At 43.9% G+C, this 18321-nt stretch overlaps 1 protein-coding gene across 2 annotated transcripts in view; it reads right to left on the bottom strand.

The window, feature by feature from the left end:
• Positions 1-18321, bottom strand: part of ITGA2B (integrin subunit alpha 2b) — a 79729-nt gene that overhangs the window by 41050 nt on the left and 20358 nt on the right. For both annotated transcript variants that reach the window (XM_033918615.1, XM_033918616.1), the window contains exons 10-13: positions 16579-16631; positions 6385-6593; positions 5817-5999; positions 5647-5692 (exon numbers count right to left, since the gene is read on the bottom strand). In XM_033918615.1, coding sequence (XP_033774506.1) covers positions 5647-5692; positions 5817-5999; positions 6385-6593; positions 16579-16631 — 491 coding nt within the window. The remainder of the gene's footprint in view (positions 1-5646; positions 5693-5816; positions 6000-6384; positions 6594-16578; positions 16632-18321) is intronic.

Here is an 18321-nt window from a genome sequence, read left to right as displayed (position 1 = left end):
ATGAGTACAAGAAAAGAGAGCATAAATGGGAAAAACAATAGGGCAAAGGGTCAGTAAGAAAAGCAGAATTTTTAAAAAAAAAAATTTGTTATTCATTTTCAAATTTACAATAAGTGTAACAATATATCCCAAACAAATTAAAAATAAATATAACACTTAATAATCATCAATGGTACAAATAATATGCTCTTATCTCCCACCCTTCCCACCCTTTTTTATCATATAATCAACACCTTATACAATATGTAACAATAAATTTACCCTCCCCTCCCCCCCTCACAATCAAACTTGTAAATTTAAGGGAAAAAAAAAATAAAATAAAATGTTATCTAATCGGTACAATACTTTGTAAATGGCAACCACACATCCTGAAATTTCCTGAAAAAACCGCGCTGTATTGCAATAAATCTTTCCATTTTATAAACATGACATAAGGAATTCCACCAGAAATTAAAAGCAGAATTTTAATAGTCAAACGCATCTGTAAATAAAAAACTTTTGAAAGATTCTTTGAATTTATCTAAGTCATCTGGTCGGTTTGGGCATCATTTTGACACTTATTTTCAGGATATCCACAACGAATATTCATGAGTTAGATTTGCATGCAATTGAGGCAATGCATGCAAATTTCTCATATACATATTCATTGTGGATATTCTGATAACCCGAAGGGGAGGATTGGGTTGGGAATGGCTGTGTAAAGAGAAAATCCTTATGGAGACAAACATACAGGCCCATCTCACAAACAAAAGGGTTCTGCCTTGCTCTGGTTTCTTACAAGTGCCTGCAGGCGCATTTGAAGACACATGTGGGACAAGAAGTGGTCTCACGGTCAGAACTGTGGGCTGAGAAGCAGAGAAGTTAGGGTTTATGCCCCAGTTCGGCCTTCTGATACACTCAAGGCAGGGTTAACTCTTTGGTGAACCCTAGGCAAAAAAAGCACATTGACACCCCCCTATCATAATACAAATGCATCTTAAAATTCCCAAAACTGGCCCTGTATAGTTCTGGCTGCAAAGGAGGAAGCAGTAGATAATAAGCATTGCTCACAGAGTTCCCCTGTCAACTGGAGGACAGTACGCAGAAGATGGGTCAGCTGTGTCTCTGTTCTTCCACCCCTCTCCCCTTTATATCAACAGCAGATTTACCAGGTCAAAAATCTGCCTTGTTGAGCCGTTGTAACTGCACATCTGGGAGGGCCCCTCCTAAACATTTGGGCCCTAGTTACATGCCTAGTTTGCCTATGCCAGTGGTCTCCAGTGCGCGGCCCTCAAACAGTTGGTTAAAAATGCTTTTTAAATCCCGTAAATGTGATCATTTCAACCTTGCCCACTTGATGTGCAGGGGCATTTATATATGGCATTCAAATCAAAGGTTGGTTGTTTGTAGAGCACACAACGAAAATCCAGCCGTAAATATGACCATTTTCAAAACAGAAAATTGTCAATCTTTTCATTTCAAAAATGGCCATTTCTCAGATGTGCTTGTCCTCGGTGCGTCTACTTTTTGAACCATTTAGGAAAAACACCCCCCTCCAAAAATGTCCAAAAGAAAAACGCACAAAACAAGTCATTGGGATGAAGGAGAGGCTAGCTGAGCAGAGCAGTGGGGCACTGCATTGAGCTTCACATAAAAACCCCCTTGTATTGTCTGATGAACCCTCTAAAACCCACCCAAACCCAACTGGATCCAACTGTACACCGTATCAATAGCCCTTAGGCCTGCAGGTGTCACCTATATGTAGGTACAATGGGATTTGGGTGGATTTTGGAAGGCTCACCTATTCCACTATAATTGTGATAGTTAGAGTGGGGTATGGGCCTGAACCCCCATCTCTATAGTCTACAGCAGGGCTGCCCAAGTCCGGTCCTCGAGATCTACTGGCAGGCCAGGTTTTTTAGATATCCACAATGAATATGCATGAGAGAGATTTGCCTGCGGTGCCTTCATGGTATGCAAATCTCTCTCATGCATGTTCATTGTGGATATCCAGAAAACCTGGCCTGCCAGTAGATCTCGAGGACCGGACTTGGGCAGCCCTGGCCTACTGCATTGCCCGCTAGGCTACTCCACGAACTTGCTTGCTGCTCTAATAGATGACTGGCCATAGCATCTGAAGCTATCATATAGGCAGGTATGTACTGGGTCATTCACATCTTTAGGGGGTGGGAGGGATTCCGTGACCACTAGGGGAATGTGGGGAGTCATGCCTTCATCCCTTCAGTAGCTAGCTGGTCAGTCTGACACTTATTTATTGTTACAACAGATCTAGCCCAAACATCCAAAATTGTGCCCTAGACTTTTTCTAAAATGTTCCCTTTTTTGCAGAAAAACGTCCCAATCATAAGCTCGCCCTAGCTCAAACCACGTCTCCAGCATGCCCCCTTTAGATTTAGACGCACTGTAGACAACCACCACATATCTGTGTAGAAAATGGGTAGAAAATGGGTTTTGAAAATAGTGGCTTGGAAGGGTTTGGTGAGAAAAATGTCCATCTGCCACTTTATGGATGTTTTTCTTTTTCGAAAATGAGCCCCCATAGTAACTGAAAACAATCTCTTAAGAACATAAGAATTTGCCTCCGCCGGGTCAGACCAGAGGTCCATCCCGCCCAGCGGTCCGCTCTCGTGGCGGCCCCTCAGGCCTATCACCTGTGCAGTGGTCCCTGACTATTCCTATAACCTACCTCAACTCCTATCTGTACCCCTCAATCCCCTTATCGTCTAGTAACCTATCCAAACCTTCTTTGAAGCCCTGTAAGTGTGCTGACAAAATAAAGTGAGTTTTTCAAATTGAAGTTTTGTAGAATCAATAGTAATATTAATTTTAATGTGTAATAGCCAGTCTGAATAAACAGGTCCAGTGGCATTATCATATGATACCATTTTGTTTGGAACTTTTATTAGAGCAAAGAGTCAAATATCGGTGAAATATAACAAACTTCTTTTTATTATGACGGGGGTTGCCTTACAGCTCATTTTAAAAAATTGGAAAAATTGGGACAGATTAAATGATTCATTTTGGTGGGAGTCTTTAAAATTGAAAGGTTTATGGCCATTCAGATGGGAAATTACAAAAAATTCATGGATGTTTGGGAACCATTAACTAAATATTGTAAAGATTGATATTTTTTGATGGGTAAATTATACACATCTAGGGAGGGGGGAGGGGGTATTATTTAGAATGATGTGGGGTTTATAGATATTTACTTATTCTTTGATTAATTGAGGGAGGGGTGGGGGGGAGATCATTTTCTGTCATCAAATCCTGTAAGTTATTGTGCTTTAATCTTAATTATTATATGTATGTGTATCAATTATTGTGCACAACTGTATTTATGAAAATTAAATAAAGTTAAAAAAAAAAATAAAATAAACAGGTCAAGTTGGTTTACAAAATTAGTTATACAGTAAAACCTTGGATTGCAAGTAACTTGGTTTGCAAGTGTTTTTGCAAGACAAGCAAAACATTTTATTAAATTTTAACTTGATATACAAGCAATGTCTTGCAATACAAGTACATACAGTATACACGCGTCACATCATCACAACCGAGCCGATGGTTCTTCTCTCTCTGACGCTGCAGGAGTGTAGTGACTGTTCTAAATGAGCGAGGTCTTGCAATATGAGTACTTATAATATTTTGTAATAAAGTTTTTGGGTTGTGGAACAAATCGTCTGAATTTCCATTATTTCTTATGGGGAAATTCGCTTTGATATACAAATATTTTGGATTACAAGCATGTTTTTAGAACGAATTGTGCTCGTAAACCAAGGTTTTACTGTATATGTAAACTTGAAATCTTTTGGTGGCCCTCAGAGCTTTCTCTTAATCACACTGCGGCCCTTTAAATGAAAAAGGTTGGCCTAAGTCTTAATCCTGCCTTGCTGTGATCTAAGGCTAGTCAAATTACCTCTTATTGTCTCGGGTACCCATTTAGACTGTAAGCTCTTATTATACCTGAATTCTTATCACTGACGTACAAAACTACCGTATTTTCACGCATATAACGCGCACACGGGTATAGTGCGCGGGAACAAGGAATTTATGTAAGAAAATTTTGGTATAGCGCGCCCACGCGTATACCGCGCATGCTCCTCATTGAACTTTCATAATCCATGCTAGCGTTTAAGTCCTATTTATCTAACTGTTGCTTCGTATGCAAAATGACTTCACAAGAAATATTAGCTGAGCTATTTTAACTATCAGCAAATGCCGCCAGCAGGGAAATTACAAATGAAGTAATTTTGTTTCCCAGGTTTTCTATTGTAACGCCTATTCTATTGTGATGCGGTGTTTTCTGTCTTGCTGGCGCCCTCCTCCATCTTCCTGCATCGTTTGCTGAAAGCCGCGGGCAGCGGATCCTATGTGCCTCTTGCGGCTGACCCAGAAGTGTTCCTCTGATGTCACAATGTCAGAGGGAACGCTTCCCAGCCGCAGGAGGCGCATGGAAGCCGCTGCCGCGGCTTTCAGCAAATGCTGCAGGAAGATGAGGAGGGCGCCAGCAAGACAGAAAACAATTGTATAACGCGCTCACGGATATTACGTGCATGGCTATTGCGTGGTTTGTAAAATCTTGTATAACGCACGCGTTATATGCGTGAAAATACGGTATGTGCATCCAGTAGCATCTTATTTAAAAAAAACTTCATCAGTAACACTAATAACATGCCAATAAAAAGCACATTTAGCCACCATCCCACATACATGTACTTGAGGATGCACACAGACATGCATTGGCGAGGGTGCCCACCCTCCCCGCTTCATTCCCACCCCCCATCTACCGTGCACTTCCCTTCCCCATACCTGTATAGCTTCCCCGGTGCAAGCAGTATCTCCAACTTGCTGCATGTGCCGGCGTCGACCCAGAAGTAATGTCAGAGGAGAGCATCGAAGTCGGCAGGAGCAGCAGGTTGGAGCTGCTGCTTGCACCTGGGAAGAGCTAGAGGTACGGTGGTGGGGGGAATTGAAGTCGCGCGTGGAAAGGAACAGGGGGTGATGGGACTAAATCGCGCGAGACAACGGTGTGCCGACAACTGAGCGCAGACAACTGAGCGCAAGGTTGACAGCGCACCGAAGAAAAGCACTATTTTAAAGGGCTCCGACGGGGTGTGGGGGGGGAACTCCCCCACTTTACTTAACAGACATTGCGCTGACGTTGTGGGGGGGTTTGGGGGGTGGAACCCCCCACATTATACTTAAAACTGAACTTTTTCCCTAAAAAACAGGCAAAAAGTTCGGTTTCAAGTATAATGAGGGGGGTTACAACCCCCCAAACCCCCCACAATGCCAGCGCGATGTCTGTTAAGTAAAATAGGGGGGTTCCCCACCAACACCCCCGTCGGAGCCCTTTAAAATAGTGCTTTTCTTCGGCGCGCTGTCAACCTTGCGCTCAGTTGTCGGCGTGCCGTTGTATCGCGTGATTTTGTCTATGAACCGGACCAGGGTGGGTGCGGACAGAAGAAGTGCTAGCACCTCCACCAAGACAGTGCCCGGGGTGGCTTGCCCCTGCCTCTTGCTAAGCCACTGCAGACTTGCACACAAACACATGTGCACATGTGAAATTGAGCTCTTCTGAGAGGACAGGATATAAAACCAAAAGCCAAGAGCAAAATAGAAAGGGCACAGTCACCGGGTGACACTCACTTGTAAAGAGCGACCTTATCAGCCTCAAAGGCACCAACCAGAAGATCTGTAGGAGACATGGGAGATAGTTTTAAAAACATGTTAGTTTATGAGCTGCTCAGATCGCGATCTGTACTTGCTGTTCAAGCAGGCTGAGCCCCTTCTTCACTCCCCTCCCCCTGTCTAAATACCTGGATAGCCATTCTCATCAACATCTGTAGTTCCTTTCAATGAGAACCCAAACGCAGAATGCCCAGGGAAGGGGCTTTCCAAGACCTGGGTTGGGTGGACCGTGAGCCCCGAGCTTTGGCCTCCATAAATGTACACATGGCCTCTTTCATTCTCGCCGGCAAATGGGGCTCCAATGGCAACATCTGCAGAAGGGAAAATAAGGAATTGTACCCCCCAAAATCTATACCAACAGTGGCAGCAATATATGATATGAATCGATAGAAAAAACTGAAATGTTTCATTCAATTTTCAATAGAGATGTTACTTACACAAGGCAAAACAATGGAGAATGTCTTTCATCTCCTCACCAATTAATTATGCTAAAGGGTGGTTAATTGAGGATGCATTCAATGCTGAATAGCTACTGCCTTGAAGAAGCCACTTGGGCGAGTACAATGCATGGATTACGGGAGGGGTCTTAGGACCCTAAAATGGAGTATATTGATCCAAAAAAACAGAGAAGGCAGCTGCCACCCAAAGGATGTAAGATAAAGGTTGGTGTGGATGCCCTGCAAACGTCAATATTACCTTGATATCCATCCTGGTCCATATCTCCAAGGGGCGCAATGGCAGAACCAAACCGTCCATACAGGTTAGTACCGGTGAGCAGCTGTAAGCTGAATGTGAACTGAGAGGCTTTTTTCTGCAGGTGCAGATAGACACGGCCCACCTCGTACAGCTTCCTGTTGGATCGACGCTCCATGAAGAGCGGGGCACCTACCAAAACATCATCTCTCCTGCCAATAAAGGAAGAGCATGATGGAGAAGAGTCAAGTAAAGAACTTGAAAGCTGTTCTGACTGGGACTCCTGACAAGTGAAATATATTATGAATCTCCAGAGTAGTGAGAGCAAGTTTCAAAGCCATTTTCACCCAGGAAATGGGTGATTAAAAAAAAATGGGTGATTAAAAAAAAAAAAACCCAACAAAACAAATAGCCACCATGTATACAGATAAAATTAGGCACTTAGGTAAATTCATGCATACTTTTTATTTTTGTTCTAGAGTGGCATTCCCAGGGTCAGAAATGGACCAGGGTATATTTGTACATCTTCAAAAGTATGCCTGTATTTTAACTCAGAAAGTCTCTCTATGCGTGTTCATATGTATAAACAAACAACTTTATTTTTCCTGGCATAATTTTCAAAATGAAGCTATGTCCATAGAGTTCATGCTTCCCCTACTTAGAAATACATTCACTCTGCAGTTCCTCACCATGTCTCGTCTCTTCTCTCTCCTAACACTCTCTCTCGTTAACTTGGTTTATTCAGCAAATCATTTTGGCACTGGTTGACCTAAAGATCAGCAGAATTTTAAAATGGAGACTGTTTCAGGTCACCTAACAGTATTTGTTTATATTGGGATACGGGCAAACGGGGAAATCACTTCAGGGTCACTAATCTGGTGCAAGAAAGCCTGTGATGTGGAAACTGTTAAAAAAAAAAAATTTCTCCCTGATACAGCTGCAAAATAAGAACCCCATTGGGACTTTTGCTGCTACCTGGATGTATGAAGCTGAAGATTGGCATATAAGTAGCGGGTAAGTGACAGATGATGTATACTGGTGTTGTCAACATTGTGTGATTATTTTAGATATTATATTAGACTTCCAGTGTATTCAGAGCAGCATTTTTCCTTCACACTTTAATTTTTTTTTAAGAGCATTGTCATTTAGAAGCAGGAACTTTAGATCATATATTATGAATTTTTGGAAATCAATTTGGGACCAAATTAATAATTTATTAGAGAACCCAGTGGCATTATCCTATGATACTGTGATATTTGGTATGGAAATGAGAGCAAAAAGTCAGATTTCTGCGAACAACAATAAATTGCTACTTATAATGACAGGGGTTGCCATTCAACAAATCACATATAATTGGAAAGACTGGAGGAGATTAAATTATAACTTTTGGTGGAATTCTTTATGCCATATCTATAAAATGGAAAGATTTACTGCGTTACAAAAGGGATATTTTAAGAAATTTCAGGATGTATGGAAACCATTAACAAAATATTGTCAGGATTAAGTAAAATTATTTCCCTTATGTTTATCAGTTTATGAGGTAGGGAGGGGGGTATTTTATTATTACATATATCATACAATAATGGAGTAAAGCGTTTGACAGTGTCCCACACCGTAGACTATTAAACAAGATGAAATCGATGGGGTCAGGTGAGAAACTAACGGCATGGGTCAATGATTGGCTGAGTGGAAGACTTCAGAGGGTAGTGGTCAATGGCACCCTCTCTAAGACATCGGAGGTGACTAGCGGAGTGCCACAGGGCTCAGTCCTGGGACCATCCCTTTTTAACATATTCATAAGGGACTTGACCCGAGGGCTTCAGGGAAAAGTAGCGCTGTTTGCCGACGCCACCAAACTGTGCAATATAGTAGGTGAAAGCGATCTCACGGATGGTATGGCGCAGGATCTGATCAAGTTGGAAAACTGGTCCTCGACATGGCAGCTGGGCTTCAACGCAAAGAAGTGTAAGATGATGCATCTCGGCAGCAGAAATCCATGCAGAACATACACCTTGAATGGAGAAACACTAGCTCAGAAGAACGGGACTTGGGAGTAATCATCAGTGCAGACATGAAGGCTGCCAAACAAGTAGAGAAGGCCTCATCCAAGGCAAGGCGGATGATGGGATGTATCAATAGAAGCTTCGTCAGCCGTAAACCTGAAGTCATAATGCCACTGTACAGAACCATGGTGAGACCTCATCTGGAGTACTGTGTGCAATTCTGGAGGCCACATTACCGTAAAGATGTACTTCGAGCTGAGTCGGTCCAGCGAATGGCCACTAGGATGGTCTCTGGACTCAAGGGTCTCTCATACGAGGAAAGACTGGGCAAGTTGCAGCTCTACTCTCTAGAGGAGTGCAGGGAGAGGGGTGACATGATTGAGACATTTAAGTACGTCACAGGTCGTGTCGAGGTGGAAAACGACATATTCTTTCCTAAGGGACCTTCAGTCACAAGGGGGCACCCGCTCAAACTCAGAGGAGGGAGATTTGGTGGTGACACCAGGAAGTATTTCTTTACAGAAAGGGTGGTGGATCACTGGAACAAACTACCGGTGCTGGTGATCAAGGCCACTAGCGTACTCGACTTTAAGACTAAATGGGACATCCACGTGGGATCTCTACGTGGGTCGAGCAGCACTCTGACTTAATGGGGTGGGACAGTGGAGTGGGCAGACTTGATGGGCTATAGCCCTTTTCTGCCGTCATCTTTCTATGTTTCTGTATGGTTGGGGGGGATGGGCGAGGGATAGGGAGGGATAGGGATAAGAATATATGTAATATACCAATGATTGTTTATAAGTGATGTATTTATTGTTACTGTGAATGAAAATATTAACACTTAATGTAATTTGTGAAAATGAATAAAGAATTATAAAAAAAAAGAGCTTACACAAAAGGAACTTATACAATAACGGGAGTTTTTTTGGCCTGTGAATGAATATGGAGCCCTTCCATTTTAAAGTGCTAATATATGTACTCCTGGTCGAGTGCTCTTCAAATTTGAGGCATTTTTCTCCACCATGAAGTTGTGAAAGTGTGGTTATGCAATTGTGTAATGCTTGATACATTGTTTGGTTTATGTATAAGAACATAATAGCGGCCTTACTGAGTCAGACCAATGGTCCATCAAGCCCAGTAGCTCGTTCTCACAGTGGCCAATCCAGGTCTCTATTACCTGGCCAAAACCCAAAACATTCCATGCTACCGATCCAGGGCAAGCAGAGGCTTCCCCCATGTCGTAATAACAGACTACGGACTCCAGGAAAACCTTTCTTATAACCAGCTACACTATCCGCCTTTATCACAACCTTTGGCAATGCGTTCCAGAGCTTAGCTATTCTCTGAGTGAAAAAATATTTCCTCCTATTGGGTTTAAAAGTATTTCCTTGCAATTTCATCGAGTGCCCCCCTAGTCTTTGTAATTTTTTGACGGAGTAAAAAAATCGATCCACTTGTACCCATTCTACTCCACTAAGGATTGGGTGGAAGGTTTCATTGTATTGTCTATAATGACACCCAGATCCTTTTCTTGGGTGCTAACCCCCAAAGTGGACCTTGGCATCCGGTAACTGCGATTTGGGTTATTGTTCCCAATATGCATCACTTTGCATTTGCCCACATTAAATTTCATCTACCACTTGGATGCCCAGTCTTCCAATTTCCTAAGGTCTACCTGCAATGTTTCACAATCCGCATGCGTTTTAACAACTTTGAACAGTTTAGTATCATTTGCAAATTTAATCACCTCACTTGTCATTCCAATTTCCAGATTGTTTATAAATAAGTTAAATAGTACCAGTCCAAGTATAGACCCCTGCGGCACTCCACTGTTTACTCTCCTCCATTGAGAAAAATGACCATTTAACCCTACCCTCTGCTTTCTATCTGATAACCAATTCCTAATCCACAACTGAACTTTGCCTTCTATCCCATGACTCTTTAATTTTCTCAGGAGGCTCTCATGAGGAACTTTGTCAAAATCTTTCTGAAAATCTAGATACACTATATTAGTGATCTCAAACTTGCGGACCGCCAGGTACTATTTTGAAGTCCTCGGTATGTTACCTTTGTTCTGGAACATTGCCTCCCTCACTGCTGTAACCTCACGCAAGCACTTTCCTGTGTCTGTACGCGATTGTGAGGTGGAGTGGAGAGGACAATCACGTAGCTCTGGAGGATTTTCTGTATGATTTTCATGACAGGATGAGGGGAGCACAGGGCCAGATTTAAGATTTTGGCACCCATGGGCGAAAAGGGAGAGTGAGCAAAAGGATCCTCCAGTAGACCTTGATAAGTTAAAAGGGAGGGGGGGGGTTGGGCCAGAATGCCACAGAGATGCCTCTGAGGTGGCACCAGTGGATGGCCCTAATGTGGGAAAAAACTCTTTTTCAGATTGGGTCCTTGGGACATATATCAGTTGTCTGCCTAAATCCAAACCTTGGGAAGTAAGGCTGGGTTTATTTAGCTTTTTCTGTGGCTTGATTTTTGTGCACTGGTTATAATTTCATTTAAAAGAAAAGAAAAATAAACAAGAAAATTATTAAAAAAAAAAAAGAAAGTGTGCATACCATTTATTTCCAGCTCAGTTTGTGTCTGCATGTTTCTATTTGCAGTTAACACTAGAAAATTAATGTTTTAGGCAGGATTTGATGTCTGTGATAAAAATCTCAATTGCGCATTATGCTGGTAGGGTGGAATCAGCTTTTTGCTGAATGTTTTTATATTGAGATTTTATATCTGTTCTTGAAATGTGACCTGAATTCTGCTCAAGTGGAATACAAATGTCCGTCAAAATTAAATTTATATTTGGCGAGGGCCTATCTGTGCTTCGCGTGATCAAAAGACAGGACGATATATTTTGGGCTTGATTCTCTCTAGATGCTGATCTCGGATGCCTAAGAGGCGGTAACCGATTGCGTGTCAGTCACGCTTCAGCGTCCTACAGAGATTTACGTGTACATTGCTGAACAGGCCTACATTTATGGCATCTGTCTCGCACCTACGGAGATTCATAGGGATGCTTAAGCATGCCTATGGCCACTTCCTGGCGAAACCATGCCCATGAGCCACCTTGGGTGGCTTAAGCATCCCTACGCATCTCCACAGATGTGCTACAGACGCTTACAATCTAGGCATCCTTCATCATACTAAACTCTGTAGAAGGGTTAGAAATTCGGAAGAGTGTGAGGACCTACAAAGGGACCTAAACAAACTGGAGGAGTGGGCGAATAAATGGCAGATGGACTTCAATGTAGGGAAATGCAAGGTCATGCATATAGGGAGAAAGAACCCGATGTTCAGCTACCAAATGGGGGGATTAGTATTAGAGGGAAGTAACCTTGAAAGAGATTTGGGTATACTGGTGGACACAACAACAAAGTCAACAGCACAATGCGAAGCAGCCGCGAAGAAGGCAAACAGAATGTTGGGTATTATTAAGAAGGGTATTACGACCAGAACGAGAGAAGTCATTCTGCCGTTGTATCGGGCAATGGTGCGCCCGCACCTGGAGTACTGTGTTCAGTATTGGTCACCGTACCTTAAGAAGGATATGGCAATACTTGAGAGGGTCCAGAGGAGAGCGACACTGAAGGGAGATAGGTTCAAAACAAATGCAAGGAAGTTTTTTTTCACCCAAAGGGTCGTGGACACTTGGAATGCGCTACCGGAGGAAGTGATCAGGCAGAGTACGGTACAGGGATTCAAACAGGGATTGGACGGATTCCTGAGGGATAAAGGGATCGTGGGATACGGAGGGAGGAGCTGGGATGTAACACAAGTATAAAAAGCTAACTAAGTAATGAGTATAGAAACCAAACCAGGTCGTGCATGTGCAAGACCGGAAGGTTAGGACTTCGATAGGAAGACAGGACTTAAATGAGAAACCAAGGTGGCAAGGGAGCCTCTTCTGGTGATACAGACAGGTCGTGACCAGTCTGGGCCGCCGCGGGAGCGGACTGCCGGGCAGGATGGACCTATGGTCTGACCCGGCGGAGGCACTGCTTATGTTCTTATGAATGATTAAGGGCATGGAAAACCTTTCCTACACTGAAAGATTGGAGAGATTGGGGCTCTTCTCCCTGGAAAAGCGGAGACTCAGAGGAGACATGATAGAGACCTACAAGATCATGAAGGGCATAGAGAGAGTAGAGAGGGACAGATTTTTCAAACTTTCAAAACATAAAAGAACATGAGGGCATTCGGAAAAGTTGGAAGGAGACAGATTCCAAACGAATGCTAGGAAGTTTTTCTTTACCCAGCGTGTGGTGGACACCTGGAATGCGCTTCCAGAGGACGTAATAGGACAGAGTACAGTACTGGAGTTCAAGAAAGGATTGGACAATTTCCTGCTGGAAAAAGGGATAGAAGGGTATAGATAGGGGGCTACTGTGCAGGTCCTGGACCTGTTGGGCCGCCGCGTGAGCGGACTGCTGGGCGCGATGGACCTCGGGTCTGACCCAGTAGAGGCACTGCTTATGTTCTTATGTTTAATGTGCATACCGATTGGCTGCCATACGGCAGTAGTTTGTCTACCGTCACCTGCAATTGAGAATCAGGCCCTTTCTGTGTAGGGAACTTTAGCAGTCCAGTTAATTCTGTTTTCCAATACACACCTCCAAAATAGGTTGATTTTTAGGACATTGCCACTTTTTCATAATGCCACATTAAAGCACATCAGCCCGACAACTAAAATTCAGCTTCAATCCGGCCTATGAAAAATCAACATGGCTCCAAACACAAGCTAGATTGTTAGATCTGTATCAGCAGCTGAGAGATTTCAAGGCTCTGAATCAGACAGGCCTGGCTGCAGTTGGACACCAGATGGCAGCATAAGGTCCTAAGAAGGAAAAGGAAAGGCAAGGCACCAGCAACTGTGGTGCAAAGCATAACAGGTGCAAACAGCAGGAAGAGACAAGGCTCTAGCCCAGAGTCATAAGAATATAAGATCAAAAGAATAGCCTTACTGGGTCAGACCAATGGTCCATGAAGCCCAGGAGCCCGTTCTCACAGTAGCCAATCCAGGTCCCTAGTACCTGGCCAAAACCCAAGGAGTAGCAACATTCCATGCTACCGATCCAGGGCAAACAGTGGCCCAAACCTTGTCTTAAAACTAGCTACGCCATTGAGACACACTGCTCTAGCCTGTCTGTACTCAAGCAAAATTTTCTATTATAAAAACTCCAATAAAGAAAAGAATGTCATGTTTCTGTCTACCAGAACACCCTTTAAATAACCATAAATAATTAGTTGATTAAGATTTATTTACCACCTCTTTGAATAAATTCACCCAAGGCGGTGTGAACAAGAATAAGATGAATGCGTTACATGTTATATGCATGTTATAAAGCTGACAGGATGAGCATAGCAGGGAATTCAGTGATCCTGTTTTATTTTCGACAGTTGATATGTTTCTGTACTTGGTAATTATCTCAAACTGTGACCTTGAGGTGACACCTCCCACAGGACTTAAACACACACTGTAAGCTTTTCTGTTCTACTGTACATGTACAGCAGGGTTGTCCAGAAAAGCTTACGGGGTCCTTTTATTAAGGCACGGTAACCGAATATAACATAGAAACATAGAAGATGACGGCAGATAAGAGCCATAGCCCATCAGGTCTGCCCACTCTACTGAACCACCCCCAAGTCTACTATCCTAGGGATCCCACTCCTGGTGACAGGTTCCCTTGGCTTAACCCTCTAAGGGATCCCACATGGGCGTCCCATTTGCTCTTAAATTCTTGCACGCTGTTTGCCTCGATCACCTGCACCGGGAGCTCGTTCCAAGGATCAACCACTCTCTCGGTGAAGAAATATTTCCTGGTGTCGCCATGAAATTTCCCGCCCCCGAGTTTGAGCGGATGCCCTCTTGTGGCTGAGGGTCCTTTGAGAAAGAGAATCTCTTCTTCCATCTCGATACGGCCGGTAATATACTTAAACGTCTCGATCGCGTCTCCTCTCTCCCTACGTTCCTCGAGTGAGCACAGCCGCAAATTTTTCAGCCTTTCCTCGTACGATAGGTCCTGGAGCCCCGAGACCATCCTGGTGGCCATCCGTTGCACCGACTCTACTCTCAGCACATCTTTTCGGTAGTGTGGCCTTAGCATTTAGCCCGCGCTAATCTTTTGCGCACGCTAAATCGGGTAGCGCGCCTCAATAAAAGAACCCCTAAGTTCGAAAAACTGTGCAAATTGAAGTTTTCCCCATGAATTTGATTGTGCTTGATCAGAATTGCTTTTTTAAAAAAAAAATTTAAAGCCCATCCTGGGATCCTTCACAGCCACTGATTTGCATAAAGCTCCATTTTTCTTAAAATTTGCTATTAGTTTTGCTTAATGGAGCAAATTTCCTAGTATTATAGCCATAACGTTTGAGTTTTCACACTCAGGCCCGCTTTTACTAAGGTGCGCTAAGCGTTTTAGTGCATGTTTAGCGCACGCTATATATACGCATAGGATAACATGCATGCGTTAGCGTTTAGCGTGCACTAAAAAGCATAGCGCACCTTAGTAAAAGAGGGGGGTCAGTATCGGCAATGACGCATTGATAAAAAGGCATTTTGTGTAAAAAAATCTAGCAGTATTTTATTAAATGTACCTTAAATATCTGCACTTTGTAGAAAATAACAGATATGTAACATACTTCGCTAATAGCTAAACAAAGGGCTCCTTTTACTAAGCTGTGTTAGTGTTTTTAGCGCACGCAGCACTTTAGCGCGTGCTAAACCCACGCTACGTGGCTAGAACTAACGCCAGCTAGCATCTAGCGCAGGGGTAGGGAACTCCGGTCCTCGAGAGCCGTATTCCAGTCGGGTTTTCAGGATTTCCCCCAATGAATAAGCATTGAAAGCAGTGCATGCAAACAGATCTCATGCAGATTCATTGGGGAAATCCTGAAAACCCGACTGGAATACGGCTCTCGAGGACCGGAGTTCCCTACCCCTGCTGTAGATGACATTTTGCTGATGAGCTAGCGCAGGGGTAGGGAACTCCGGTCCTTGAGAGCCGTATTCCAGTCGGGTTTTCGGGATTTCCCCAATGAATATGCATTGAAAGCAGTGCATGCAAATAGATCTCCTGCAGATTCATTGGGGAAATCCTGAAAACCCGACTGGATTACGGCTCTCGAGGACCGGAGTTCCCTACCCCTGGTCTAGCGTATGCGGCAATGTAGTGCGCGCTATGCCGCGCATTAATGCCCTAACGCGGCTCCGTAAAAGGAGCCCAAGATGTTTTAAAATTATTTTCTGATCAAGTACAATCAAATTCCTGGGAAAAACGTCAATTCGCACAGCTTTGCCAACTTGAGGTTTTTCTGGACAACACTAATGTACAGGATTTTAAATGACATGACAAAGCTGATCACGCCAGCTGGAAGTCCCTGTTCCTGCAGCATTCCAGTTCAGTGCTTGATTTGAGCTCCCCTTTCTCACCCACCCTGAACCAGAGAGTTGCATGGGGACAGAAATCCCACCCATCCTCGCCCATCCCTACCAGGATCCTCTCCGTCCCCACCCGTCCCCGCCGGGATCCTCTCCGTCCCCACCCGTCCCCGCCAGGATCCTCTCCGTCCCCACCCGTCCCTGCAAGGATCCTCTCTGTCCCTACCCGTCCTCGCCAGGATCCTCTCCGTCCCCATCCGTCCCCGCCAGGATCCTCTCCGTCCCCACCTGTCTCTGCCAGGATCCTCTCCATCCCTACCCGTCCCTGCCAGGATCCTCTCCGTCCCCACCCGTCCCCGCAAGGAATTACCTCCATCCCCGCCCGTCCCCATAAAAAGCAGCAATTACTTCTGACAGGATCATCAATTCCACAGTTTCTTTTGTGTTTGCGCTACTGTTTTCCTTGTGGAATCTCTTTGGTGGAACCCTTCTTTTGTTTTCTGTTCAGGTAATTAACTTATAAACCCCCTCTTTTACTAAGGCTTCCATGTCCATTATATTATATGGACGAACCCTGCTTCCAAAGCCTTCCATACCCATGGGAGTCCTATTGGTTAGAGGGGGGTCCCCTTGGGAGTCCTGTGAGTCAGAGGGGCGTCCCCTTGGGAGTCCTGTGAGTCAGACGGGGGTCCCCGTGGGAGTCCCGTGGGTTAGGGGGGATTCCCGTGGGACCCCCGCGATCCCCGTTCCCATGCAGACCTCTACCCTGAACATGTCATGATGTCACAGAATTTCTGACACAGTCCTTACCCGTCACCATTAACATCAGTCACAGCTAGTGCATAACCGTAGTAAGATGCAACCTACAACGAGAGAGAGGGGTTAGAGACAGCACGTATGGGGAGAGCACAGAGCGCAAGACAGGCTTACATTGTAAAATCTTGCTCTGTAACTATGGCAAATCCAACCTGTAAACCAGGGGTGTCCAACCTTTTGGCTTCACTGGGCCGCACTGGCCGAAGAAAATGTTTCTGGGGCCGTGCAAACGCTGCAGTAAGACACAGAAGGGAGCCAGCAAGATGGTAAACACCCAGGGGCAGCAAAGGAAAACACTGCATCGCTCTCGACCGGGGCCACACAAAATACTTCACTTGGCAGCATGCAGCCCTCGGGCCGCAGGTTGGACACCCCTGCTGTAAACTGTCCATTTGTGTCAAATTAGGATACTTTCAAGTTTATTTATTTTTGATATACCGTCTATCAAAATACATGTCTAGACATTGTACATTATAAAAAAAAAATTATAGGAAACAGTTAAAAAAGTAAATGAAAACAATAATTTATCAAATATTAAAAATACTGGACAAATTCAGATTAACATACATGAAACAGAAGGAAAGTAGGAGAGGGAGAGGTCGTTTAAAATACATCGAAGTAAAATTAACCTTTTCCTATCGTGTGGCCAGATGACAGGACATTCCAAAAATGACATAGACAGTGGATAAACAGTCTGTATGGAGCACAAAATATTTGAATTTACAGACTTATGACTTGTTTACATTATGTTTACAATAGCCGTAAATGATAACGGTGAATAATACAAAACTTTGCTAAAATAATTACGATTAGAACCACCGTAACGTAAAATTTATTACGATAGGAAAAGGTTAATAAAAAAAGGACGGTAAATGAGGAGTGGTAAAGACATTGGGGGGGGGGCGAAGAGGCAAATCTTACTCGACAACCTTTCAGCAATATCATTTATAAAAATGATAAAAAGAACAGGCCCAAGAACAGAGCCTTGAGGCACACCACTGGCAACATCCACTTCCTCAGAGTGATCTCCATTGATCACTACCCTCTGGTGCCTTCCACTCAACCAGTTCTTGACCCAGCCTGTCACTTTGGGACTCATCCCAAGGGCACTCAGTTTATTTATTAGACGTCTGTGTGGAACACTGTCAAAGGCTTTGCTAAAATCTAAATATACCACATCTAGCGCACATCCTCTTCCCAATTTTCTGGTCATCCAGTCAAAGAAATTGATCAGATTTGTCTGACAAGACCTACCTCTAGTGTTTCCATTAATTTGCTTACCACAGAAGTCAGACTTACTGGCCTGTAATTCCCCACTTCTACTTTTGTGGAGAGGGTCCACATCAGCCCTTCGCCAGTCCTCCGGTACCACTCCTGACTCTAGAGACTCGTTGAAAAGGTCAGCGGAGCTACCAGAACCTTCCTAAGTTCCTTCAGCACCCTAGGATGTACACCATCTTGCCCCATTGCTTTGTCTACCTCTATTTTAGCTAGCTCCTCACGTACACAACCCTCTGAAAATCAATCAGGGCCTATTACTTCTCCATCCCTATTCACGTTTGTCTTCTGTGGTCCCGCTCCCGGCGCTTCAGCCGTGAACACAGAACACAGAACACAGAACAGAAATATCTGTTAAGCAATTCGGCCTCTTCTTCTTCCCTTCACCTTTGAATCTCACAGTGCCACTTTTGCACTTCTTCCTATCACTCTAATACAGTATATCTAAAAAATGCCTTG

The sequence above is a fragment of the Geotrypetes seraphini genome, chromosome 13, assembly GCF_902459505.1.
Source record: "Geotrypetes seraphini chromosome 13, aGeoSer1.1, whole genome shotgun sequence".
Taxonomy (NCBI): domain Eukaryota; kingdom Metazoa; phylum Chordata; class Amphibia; order Gymnophiona; family Dermophiidae; genus Geotrypetes; species Geotrypetes seraphini.
This window is presented reverse-complemented; position numbering and strand designations above follow the sequence as displayed.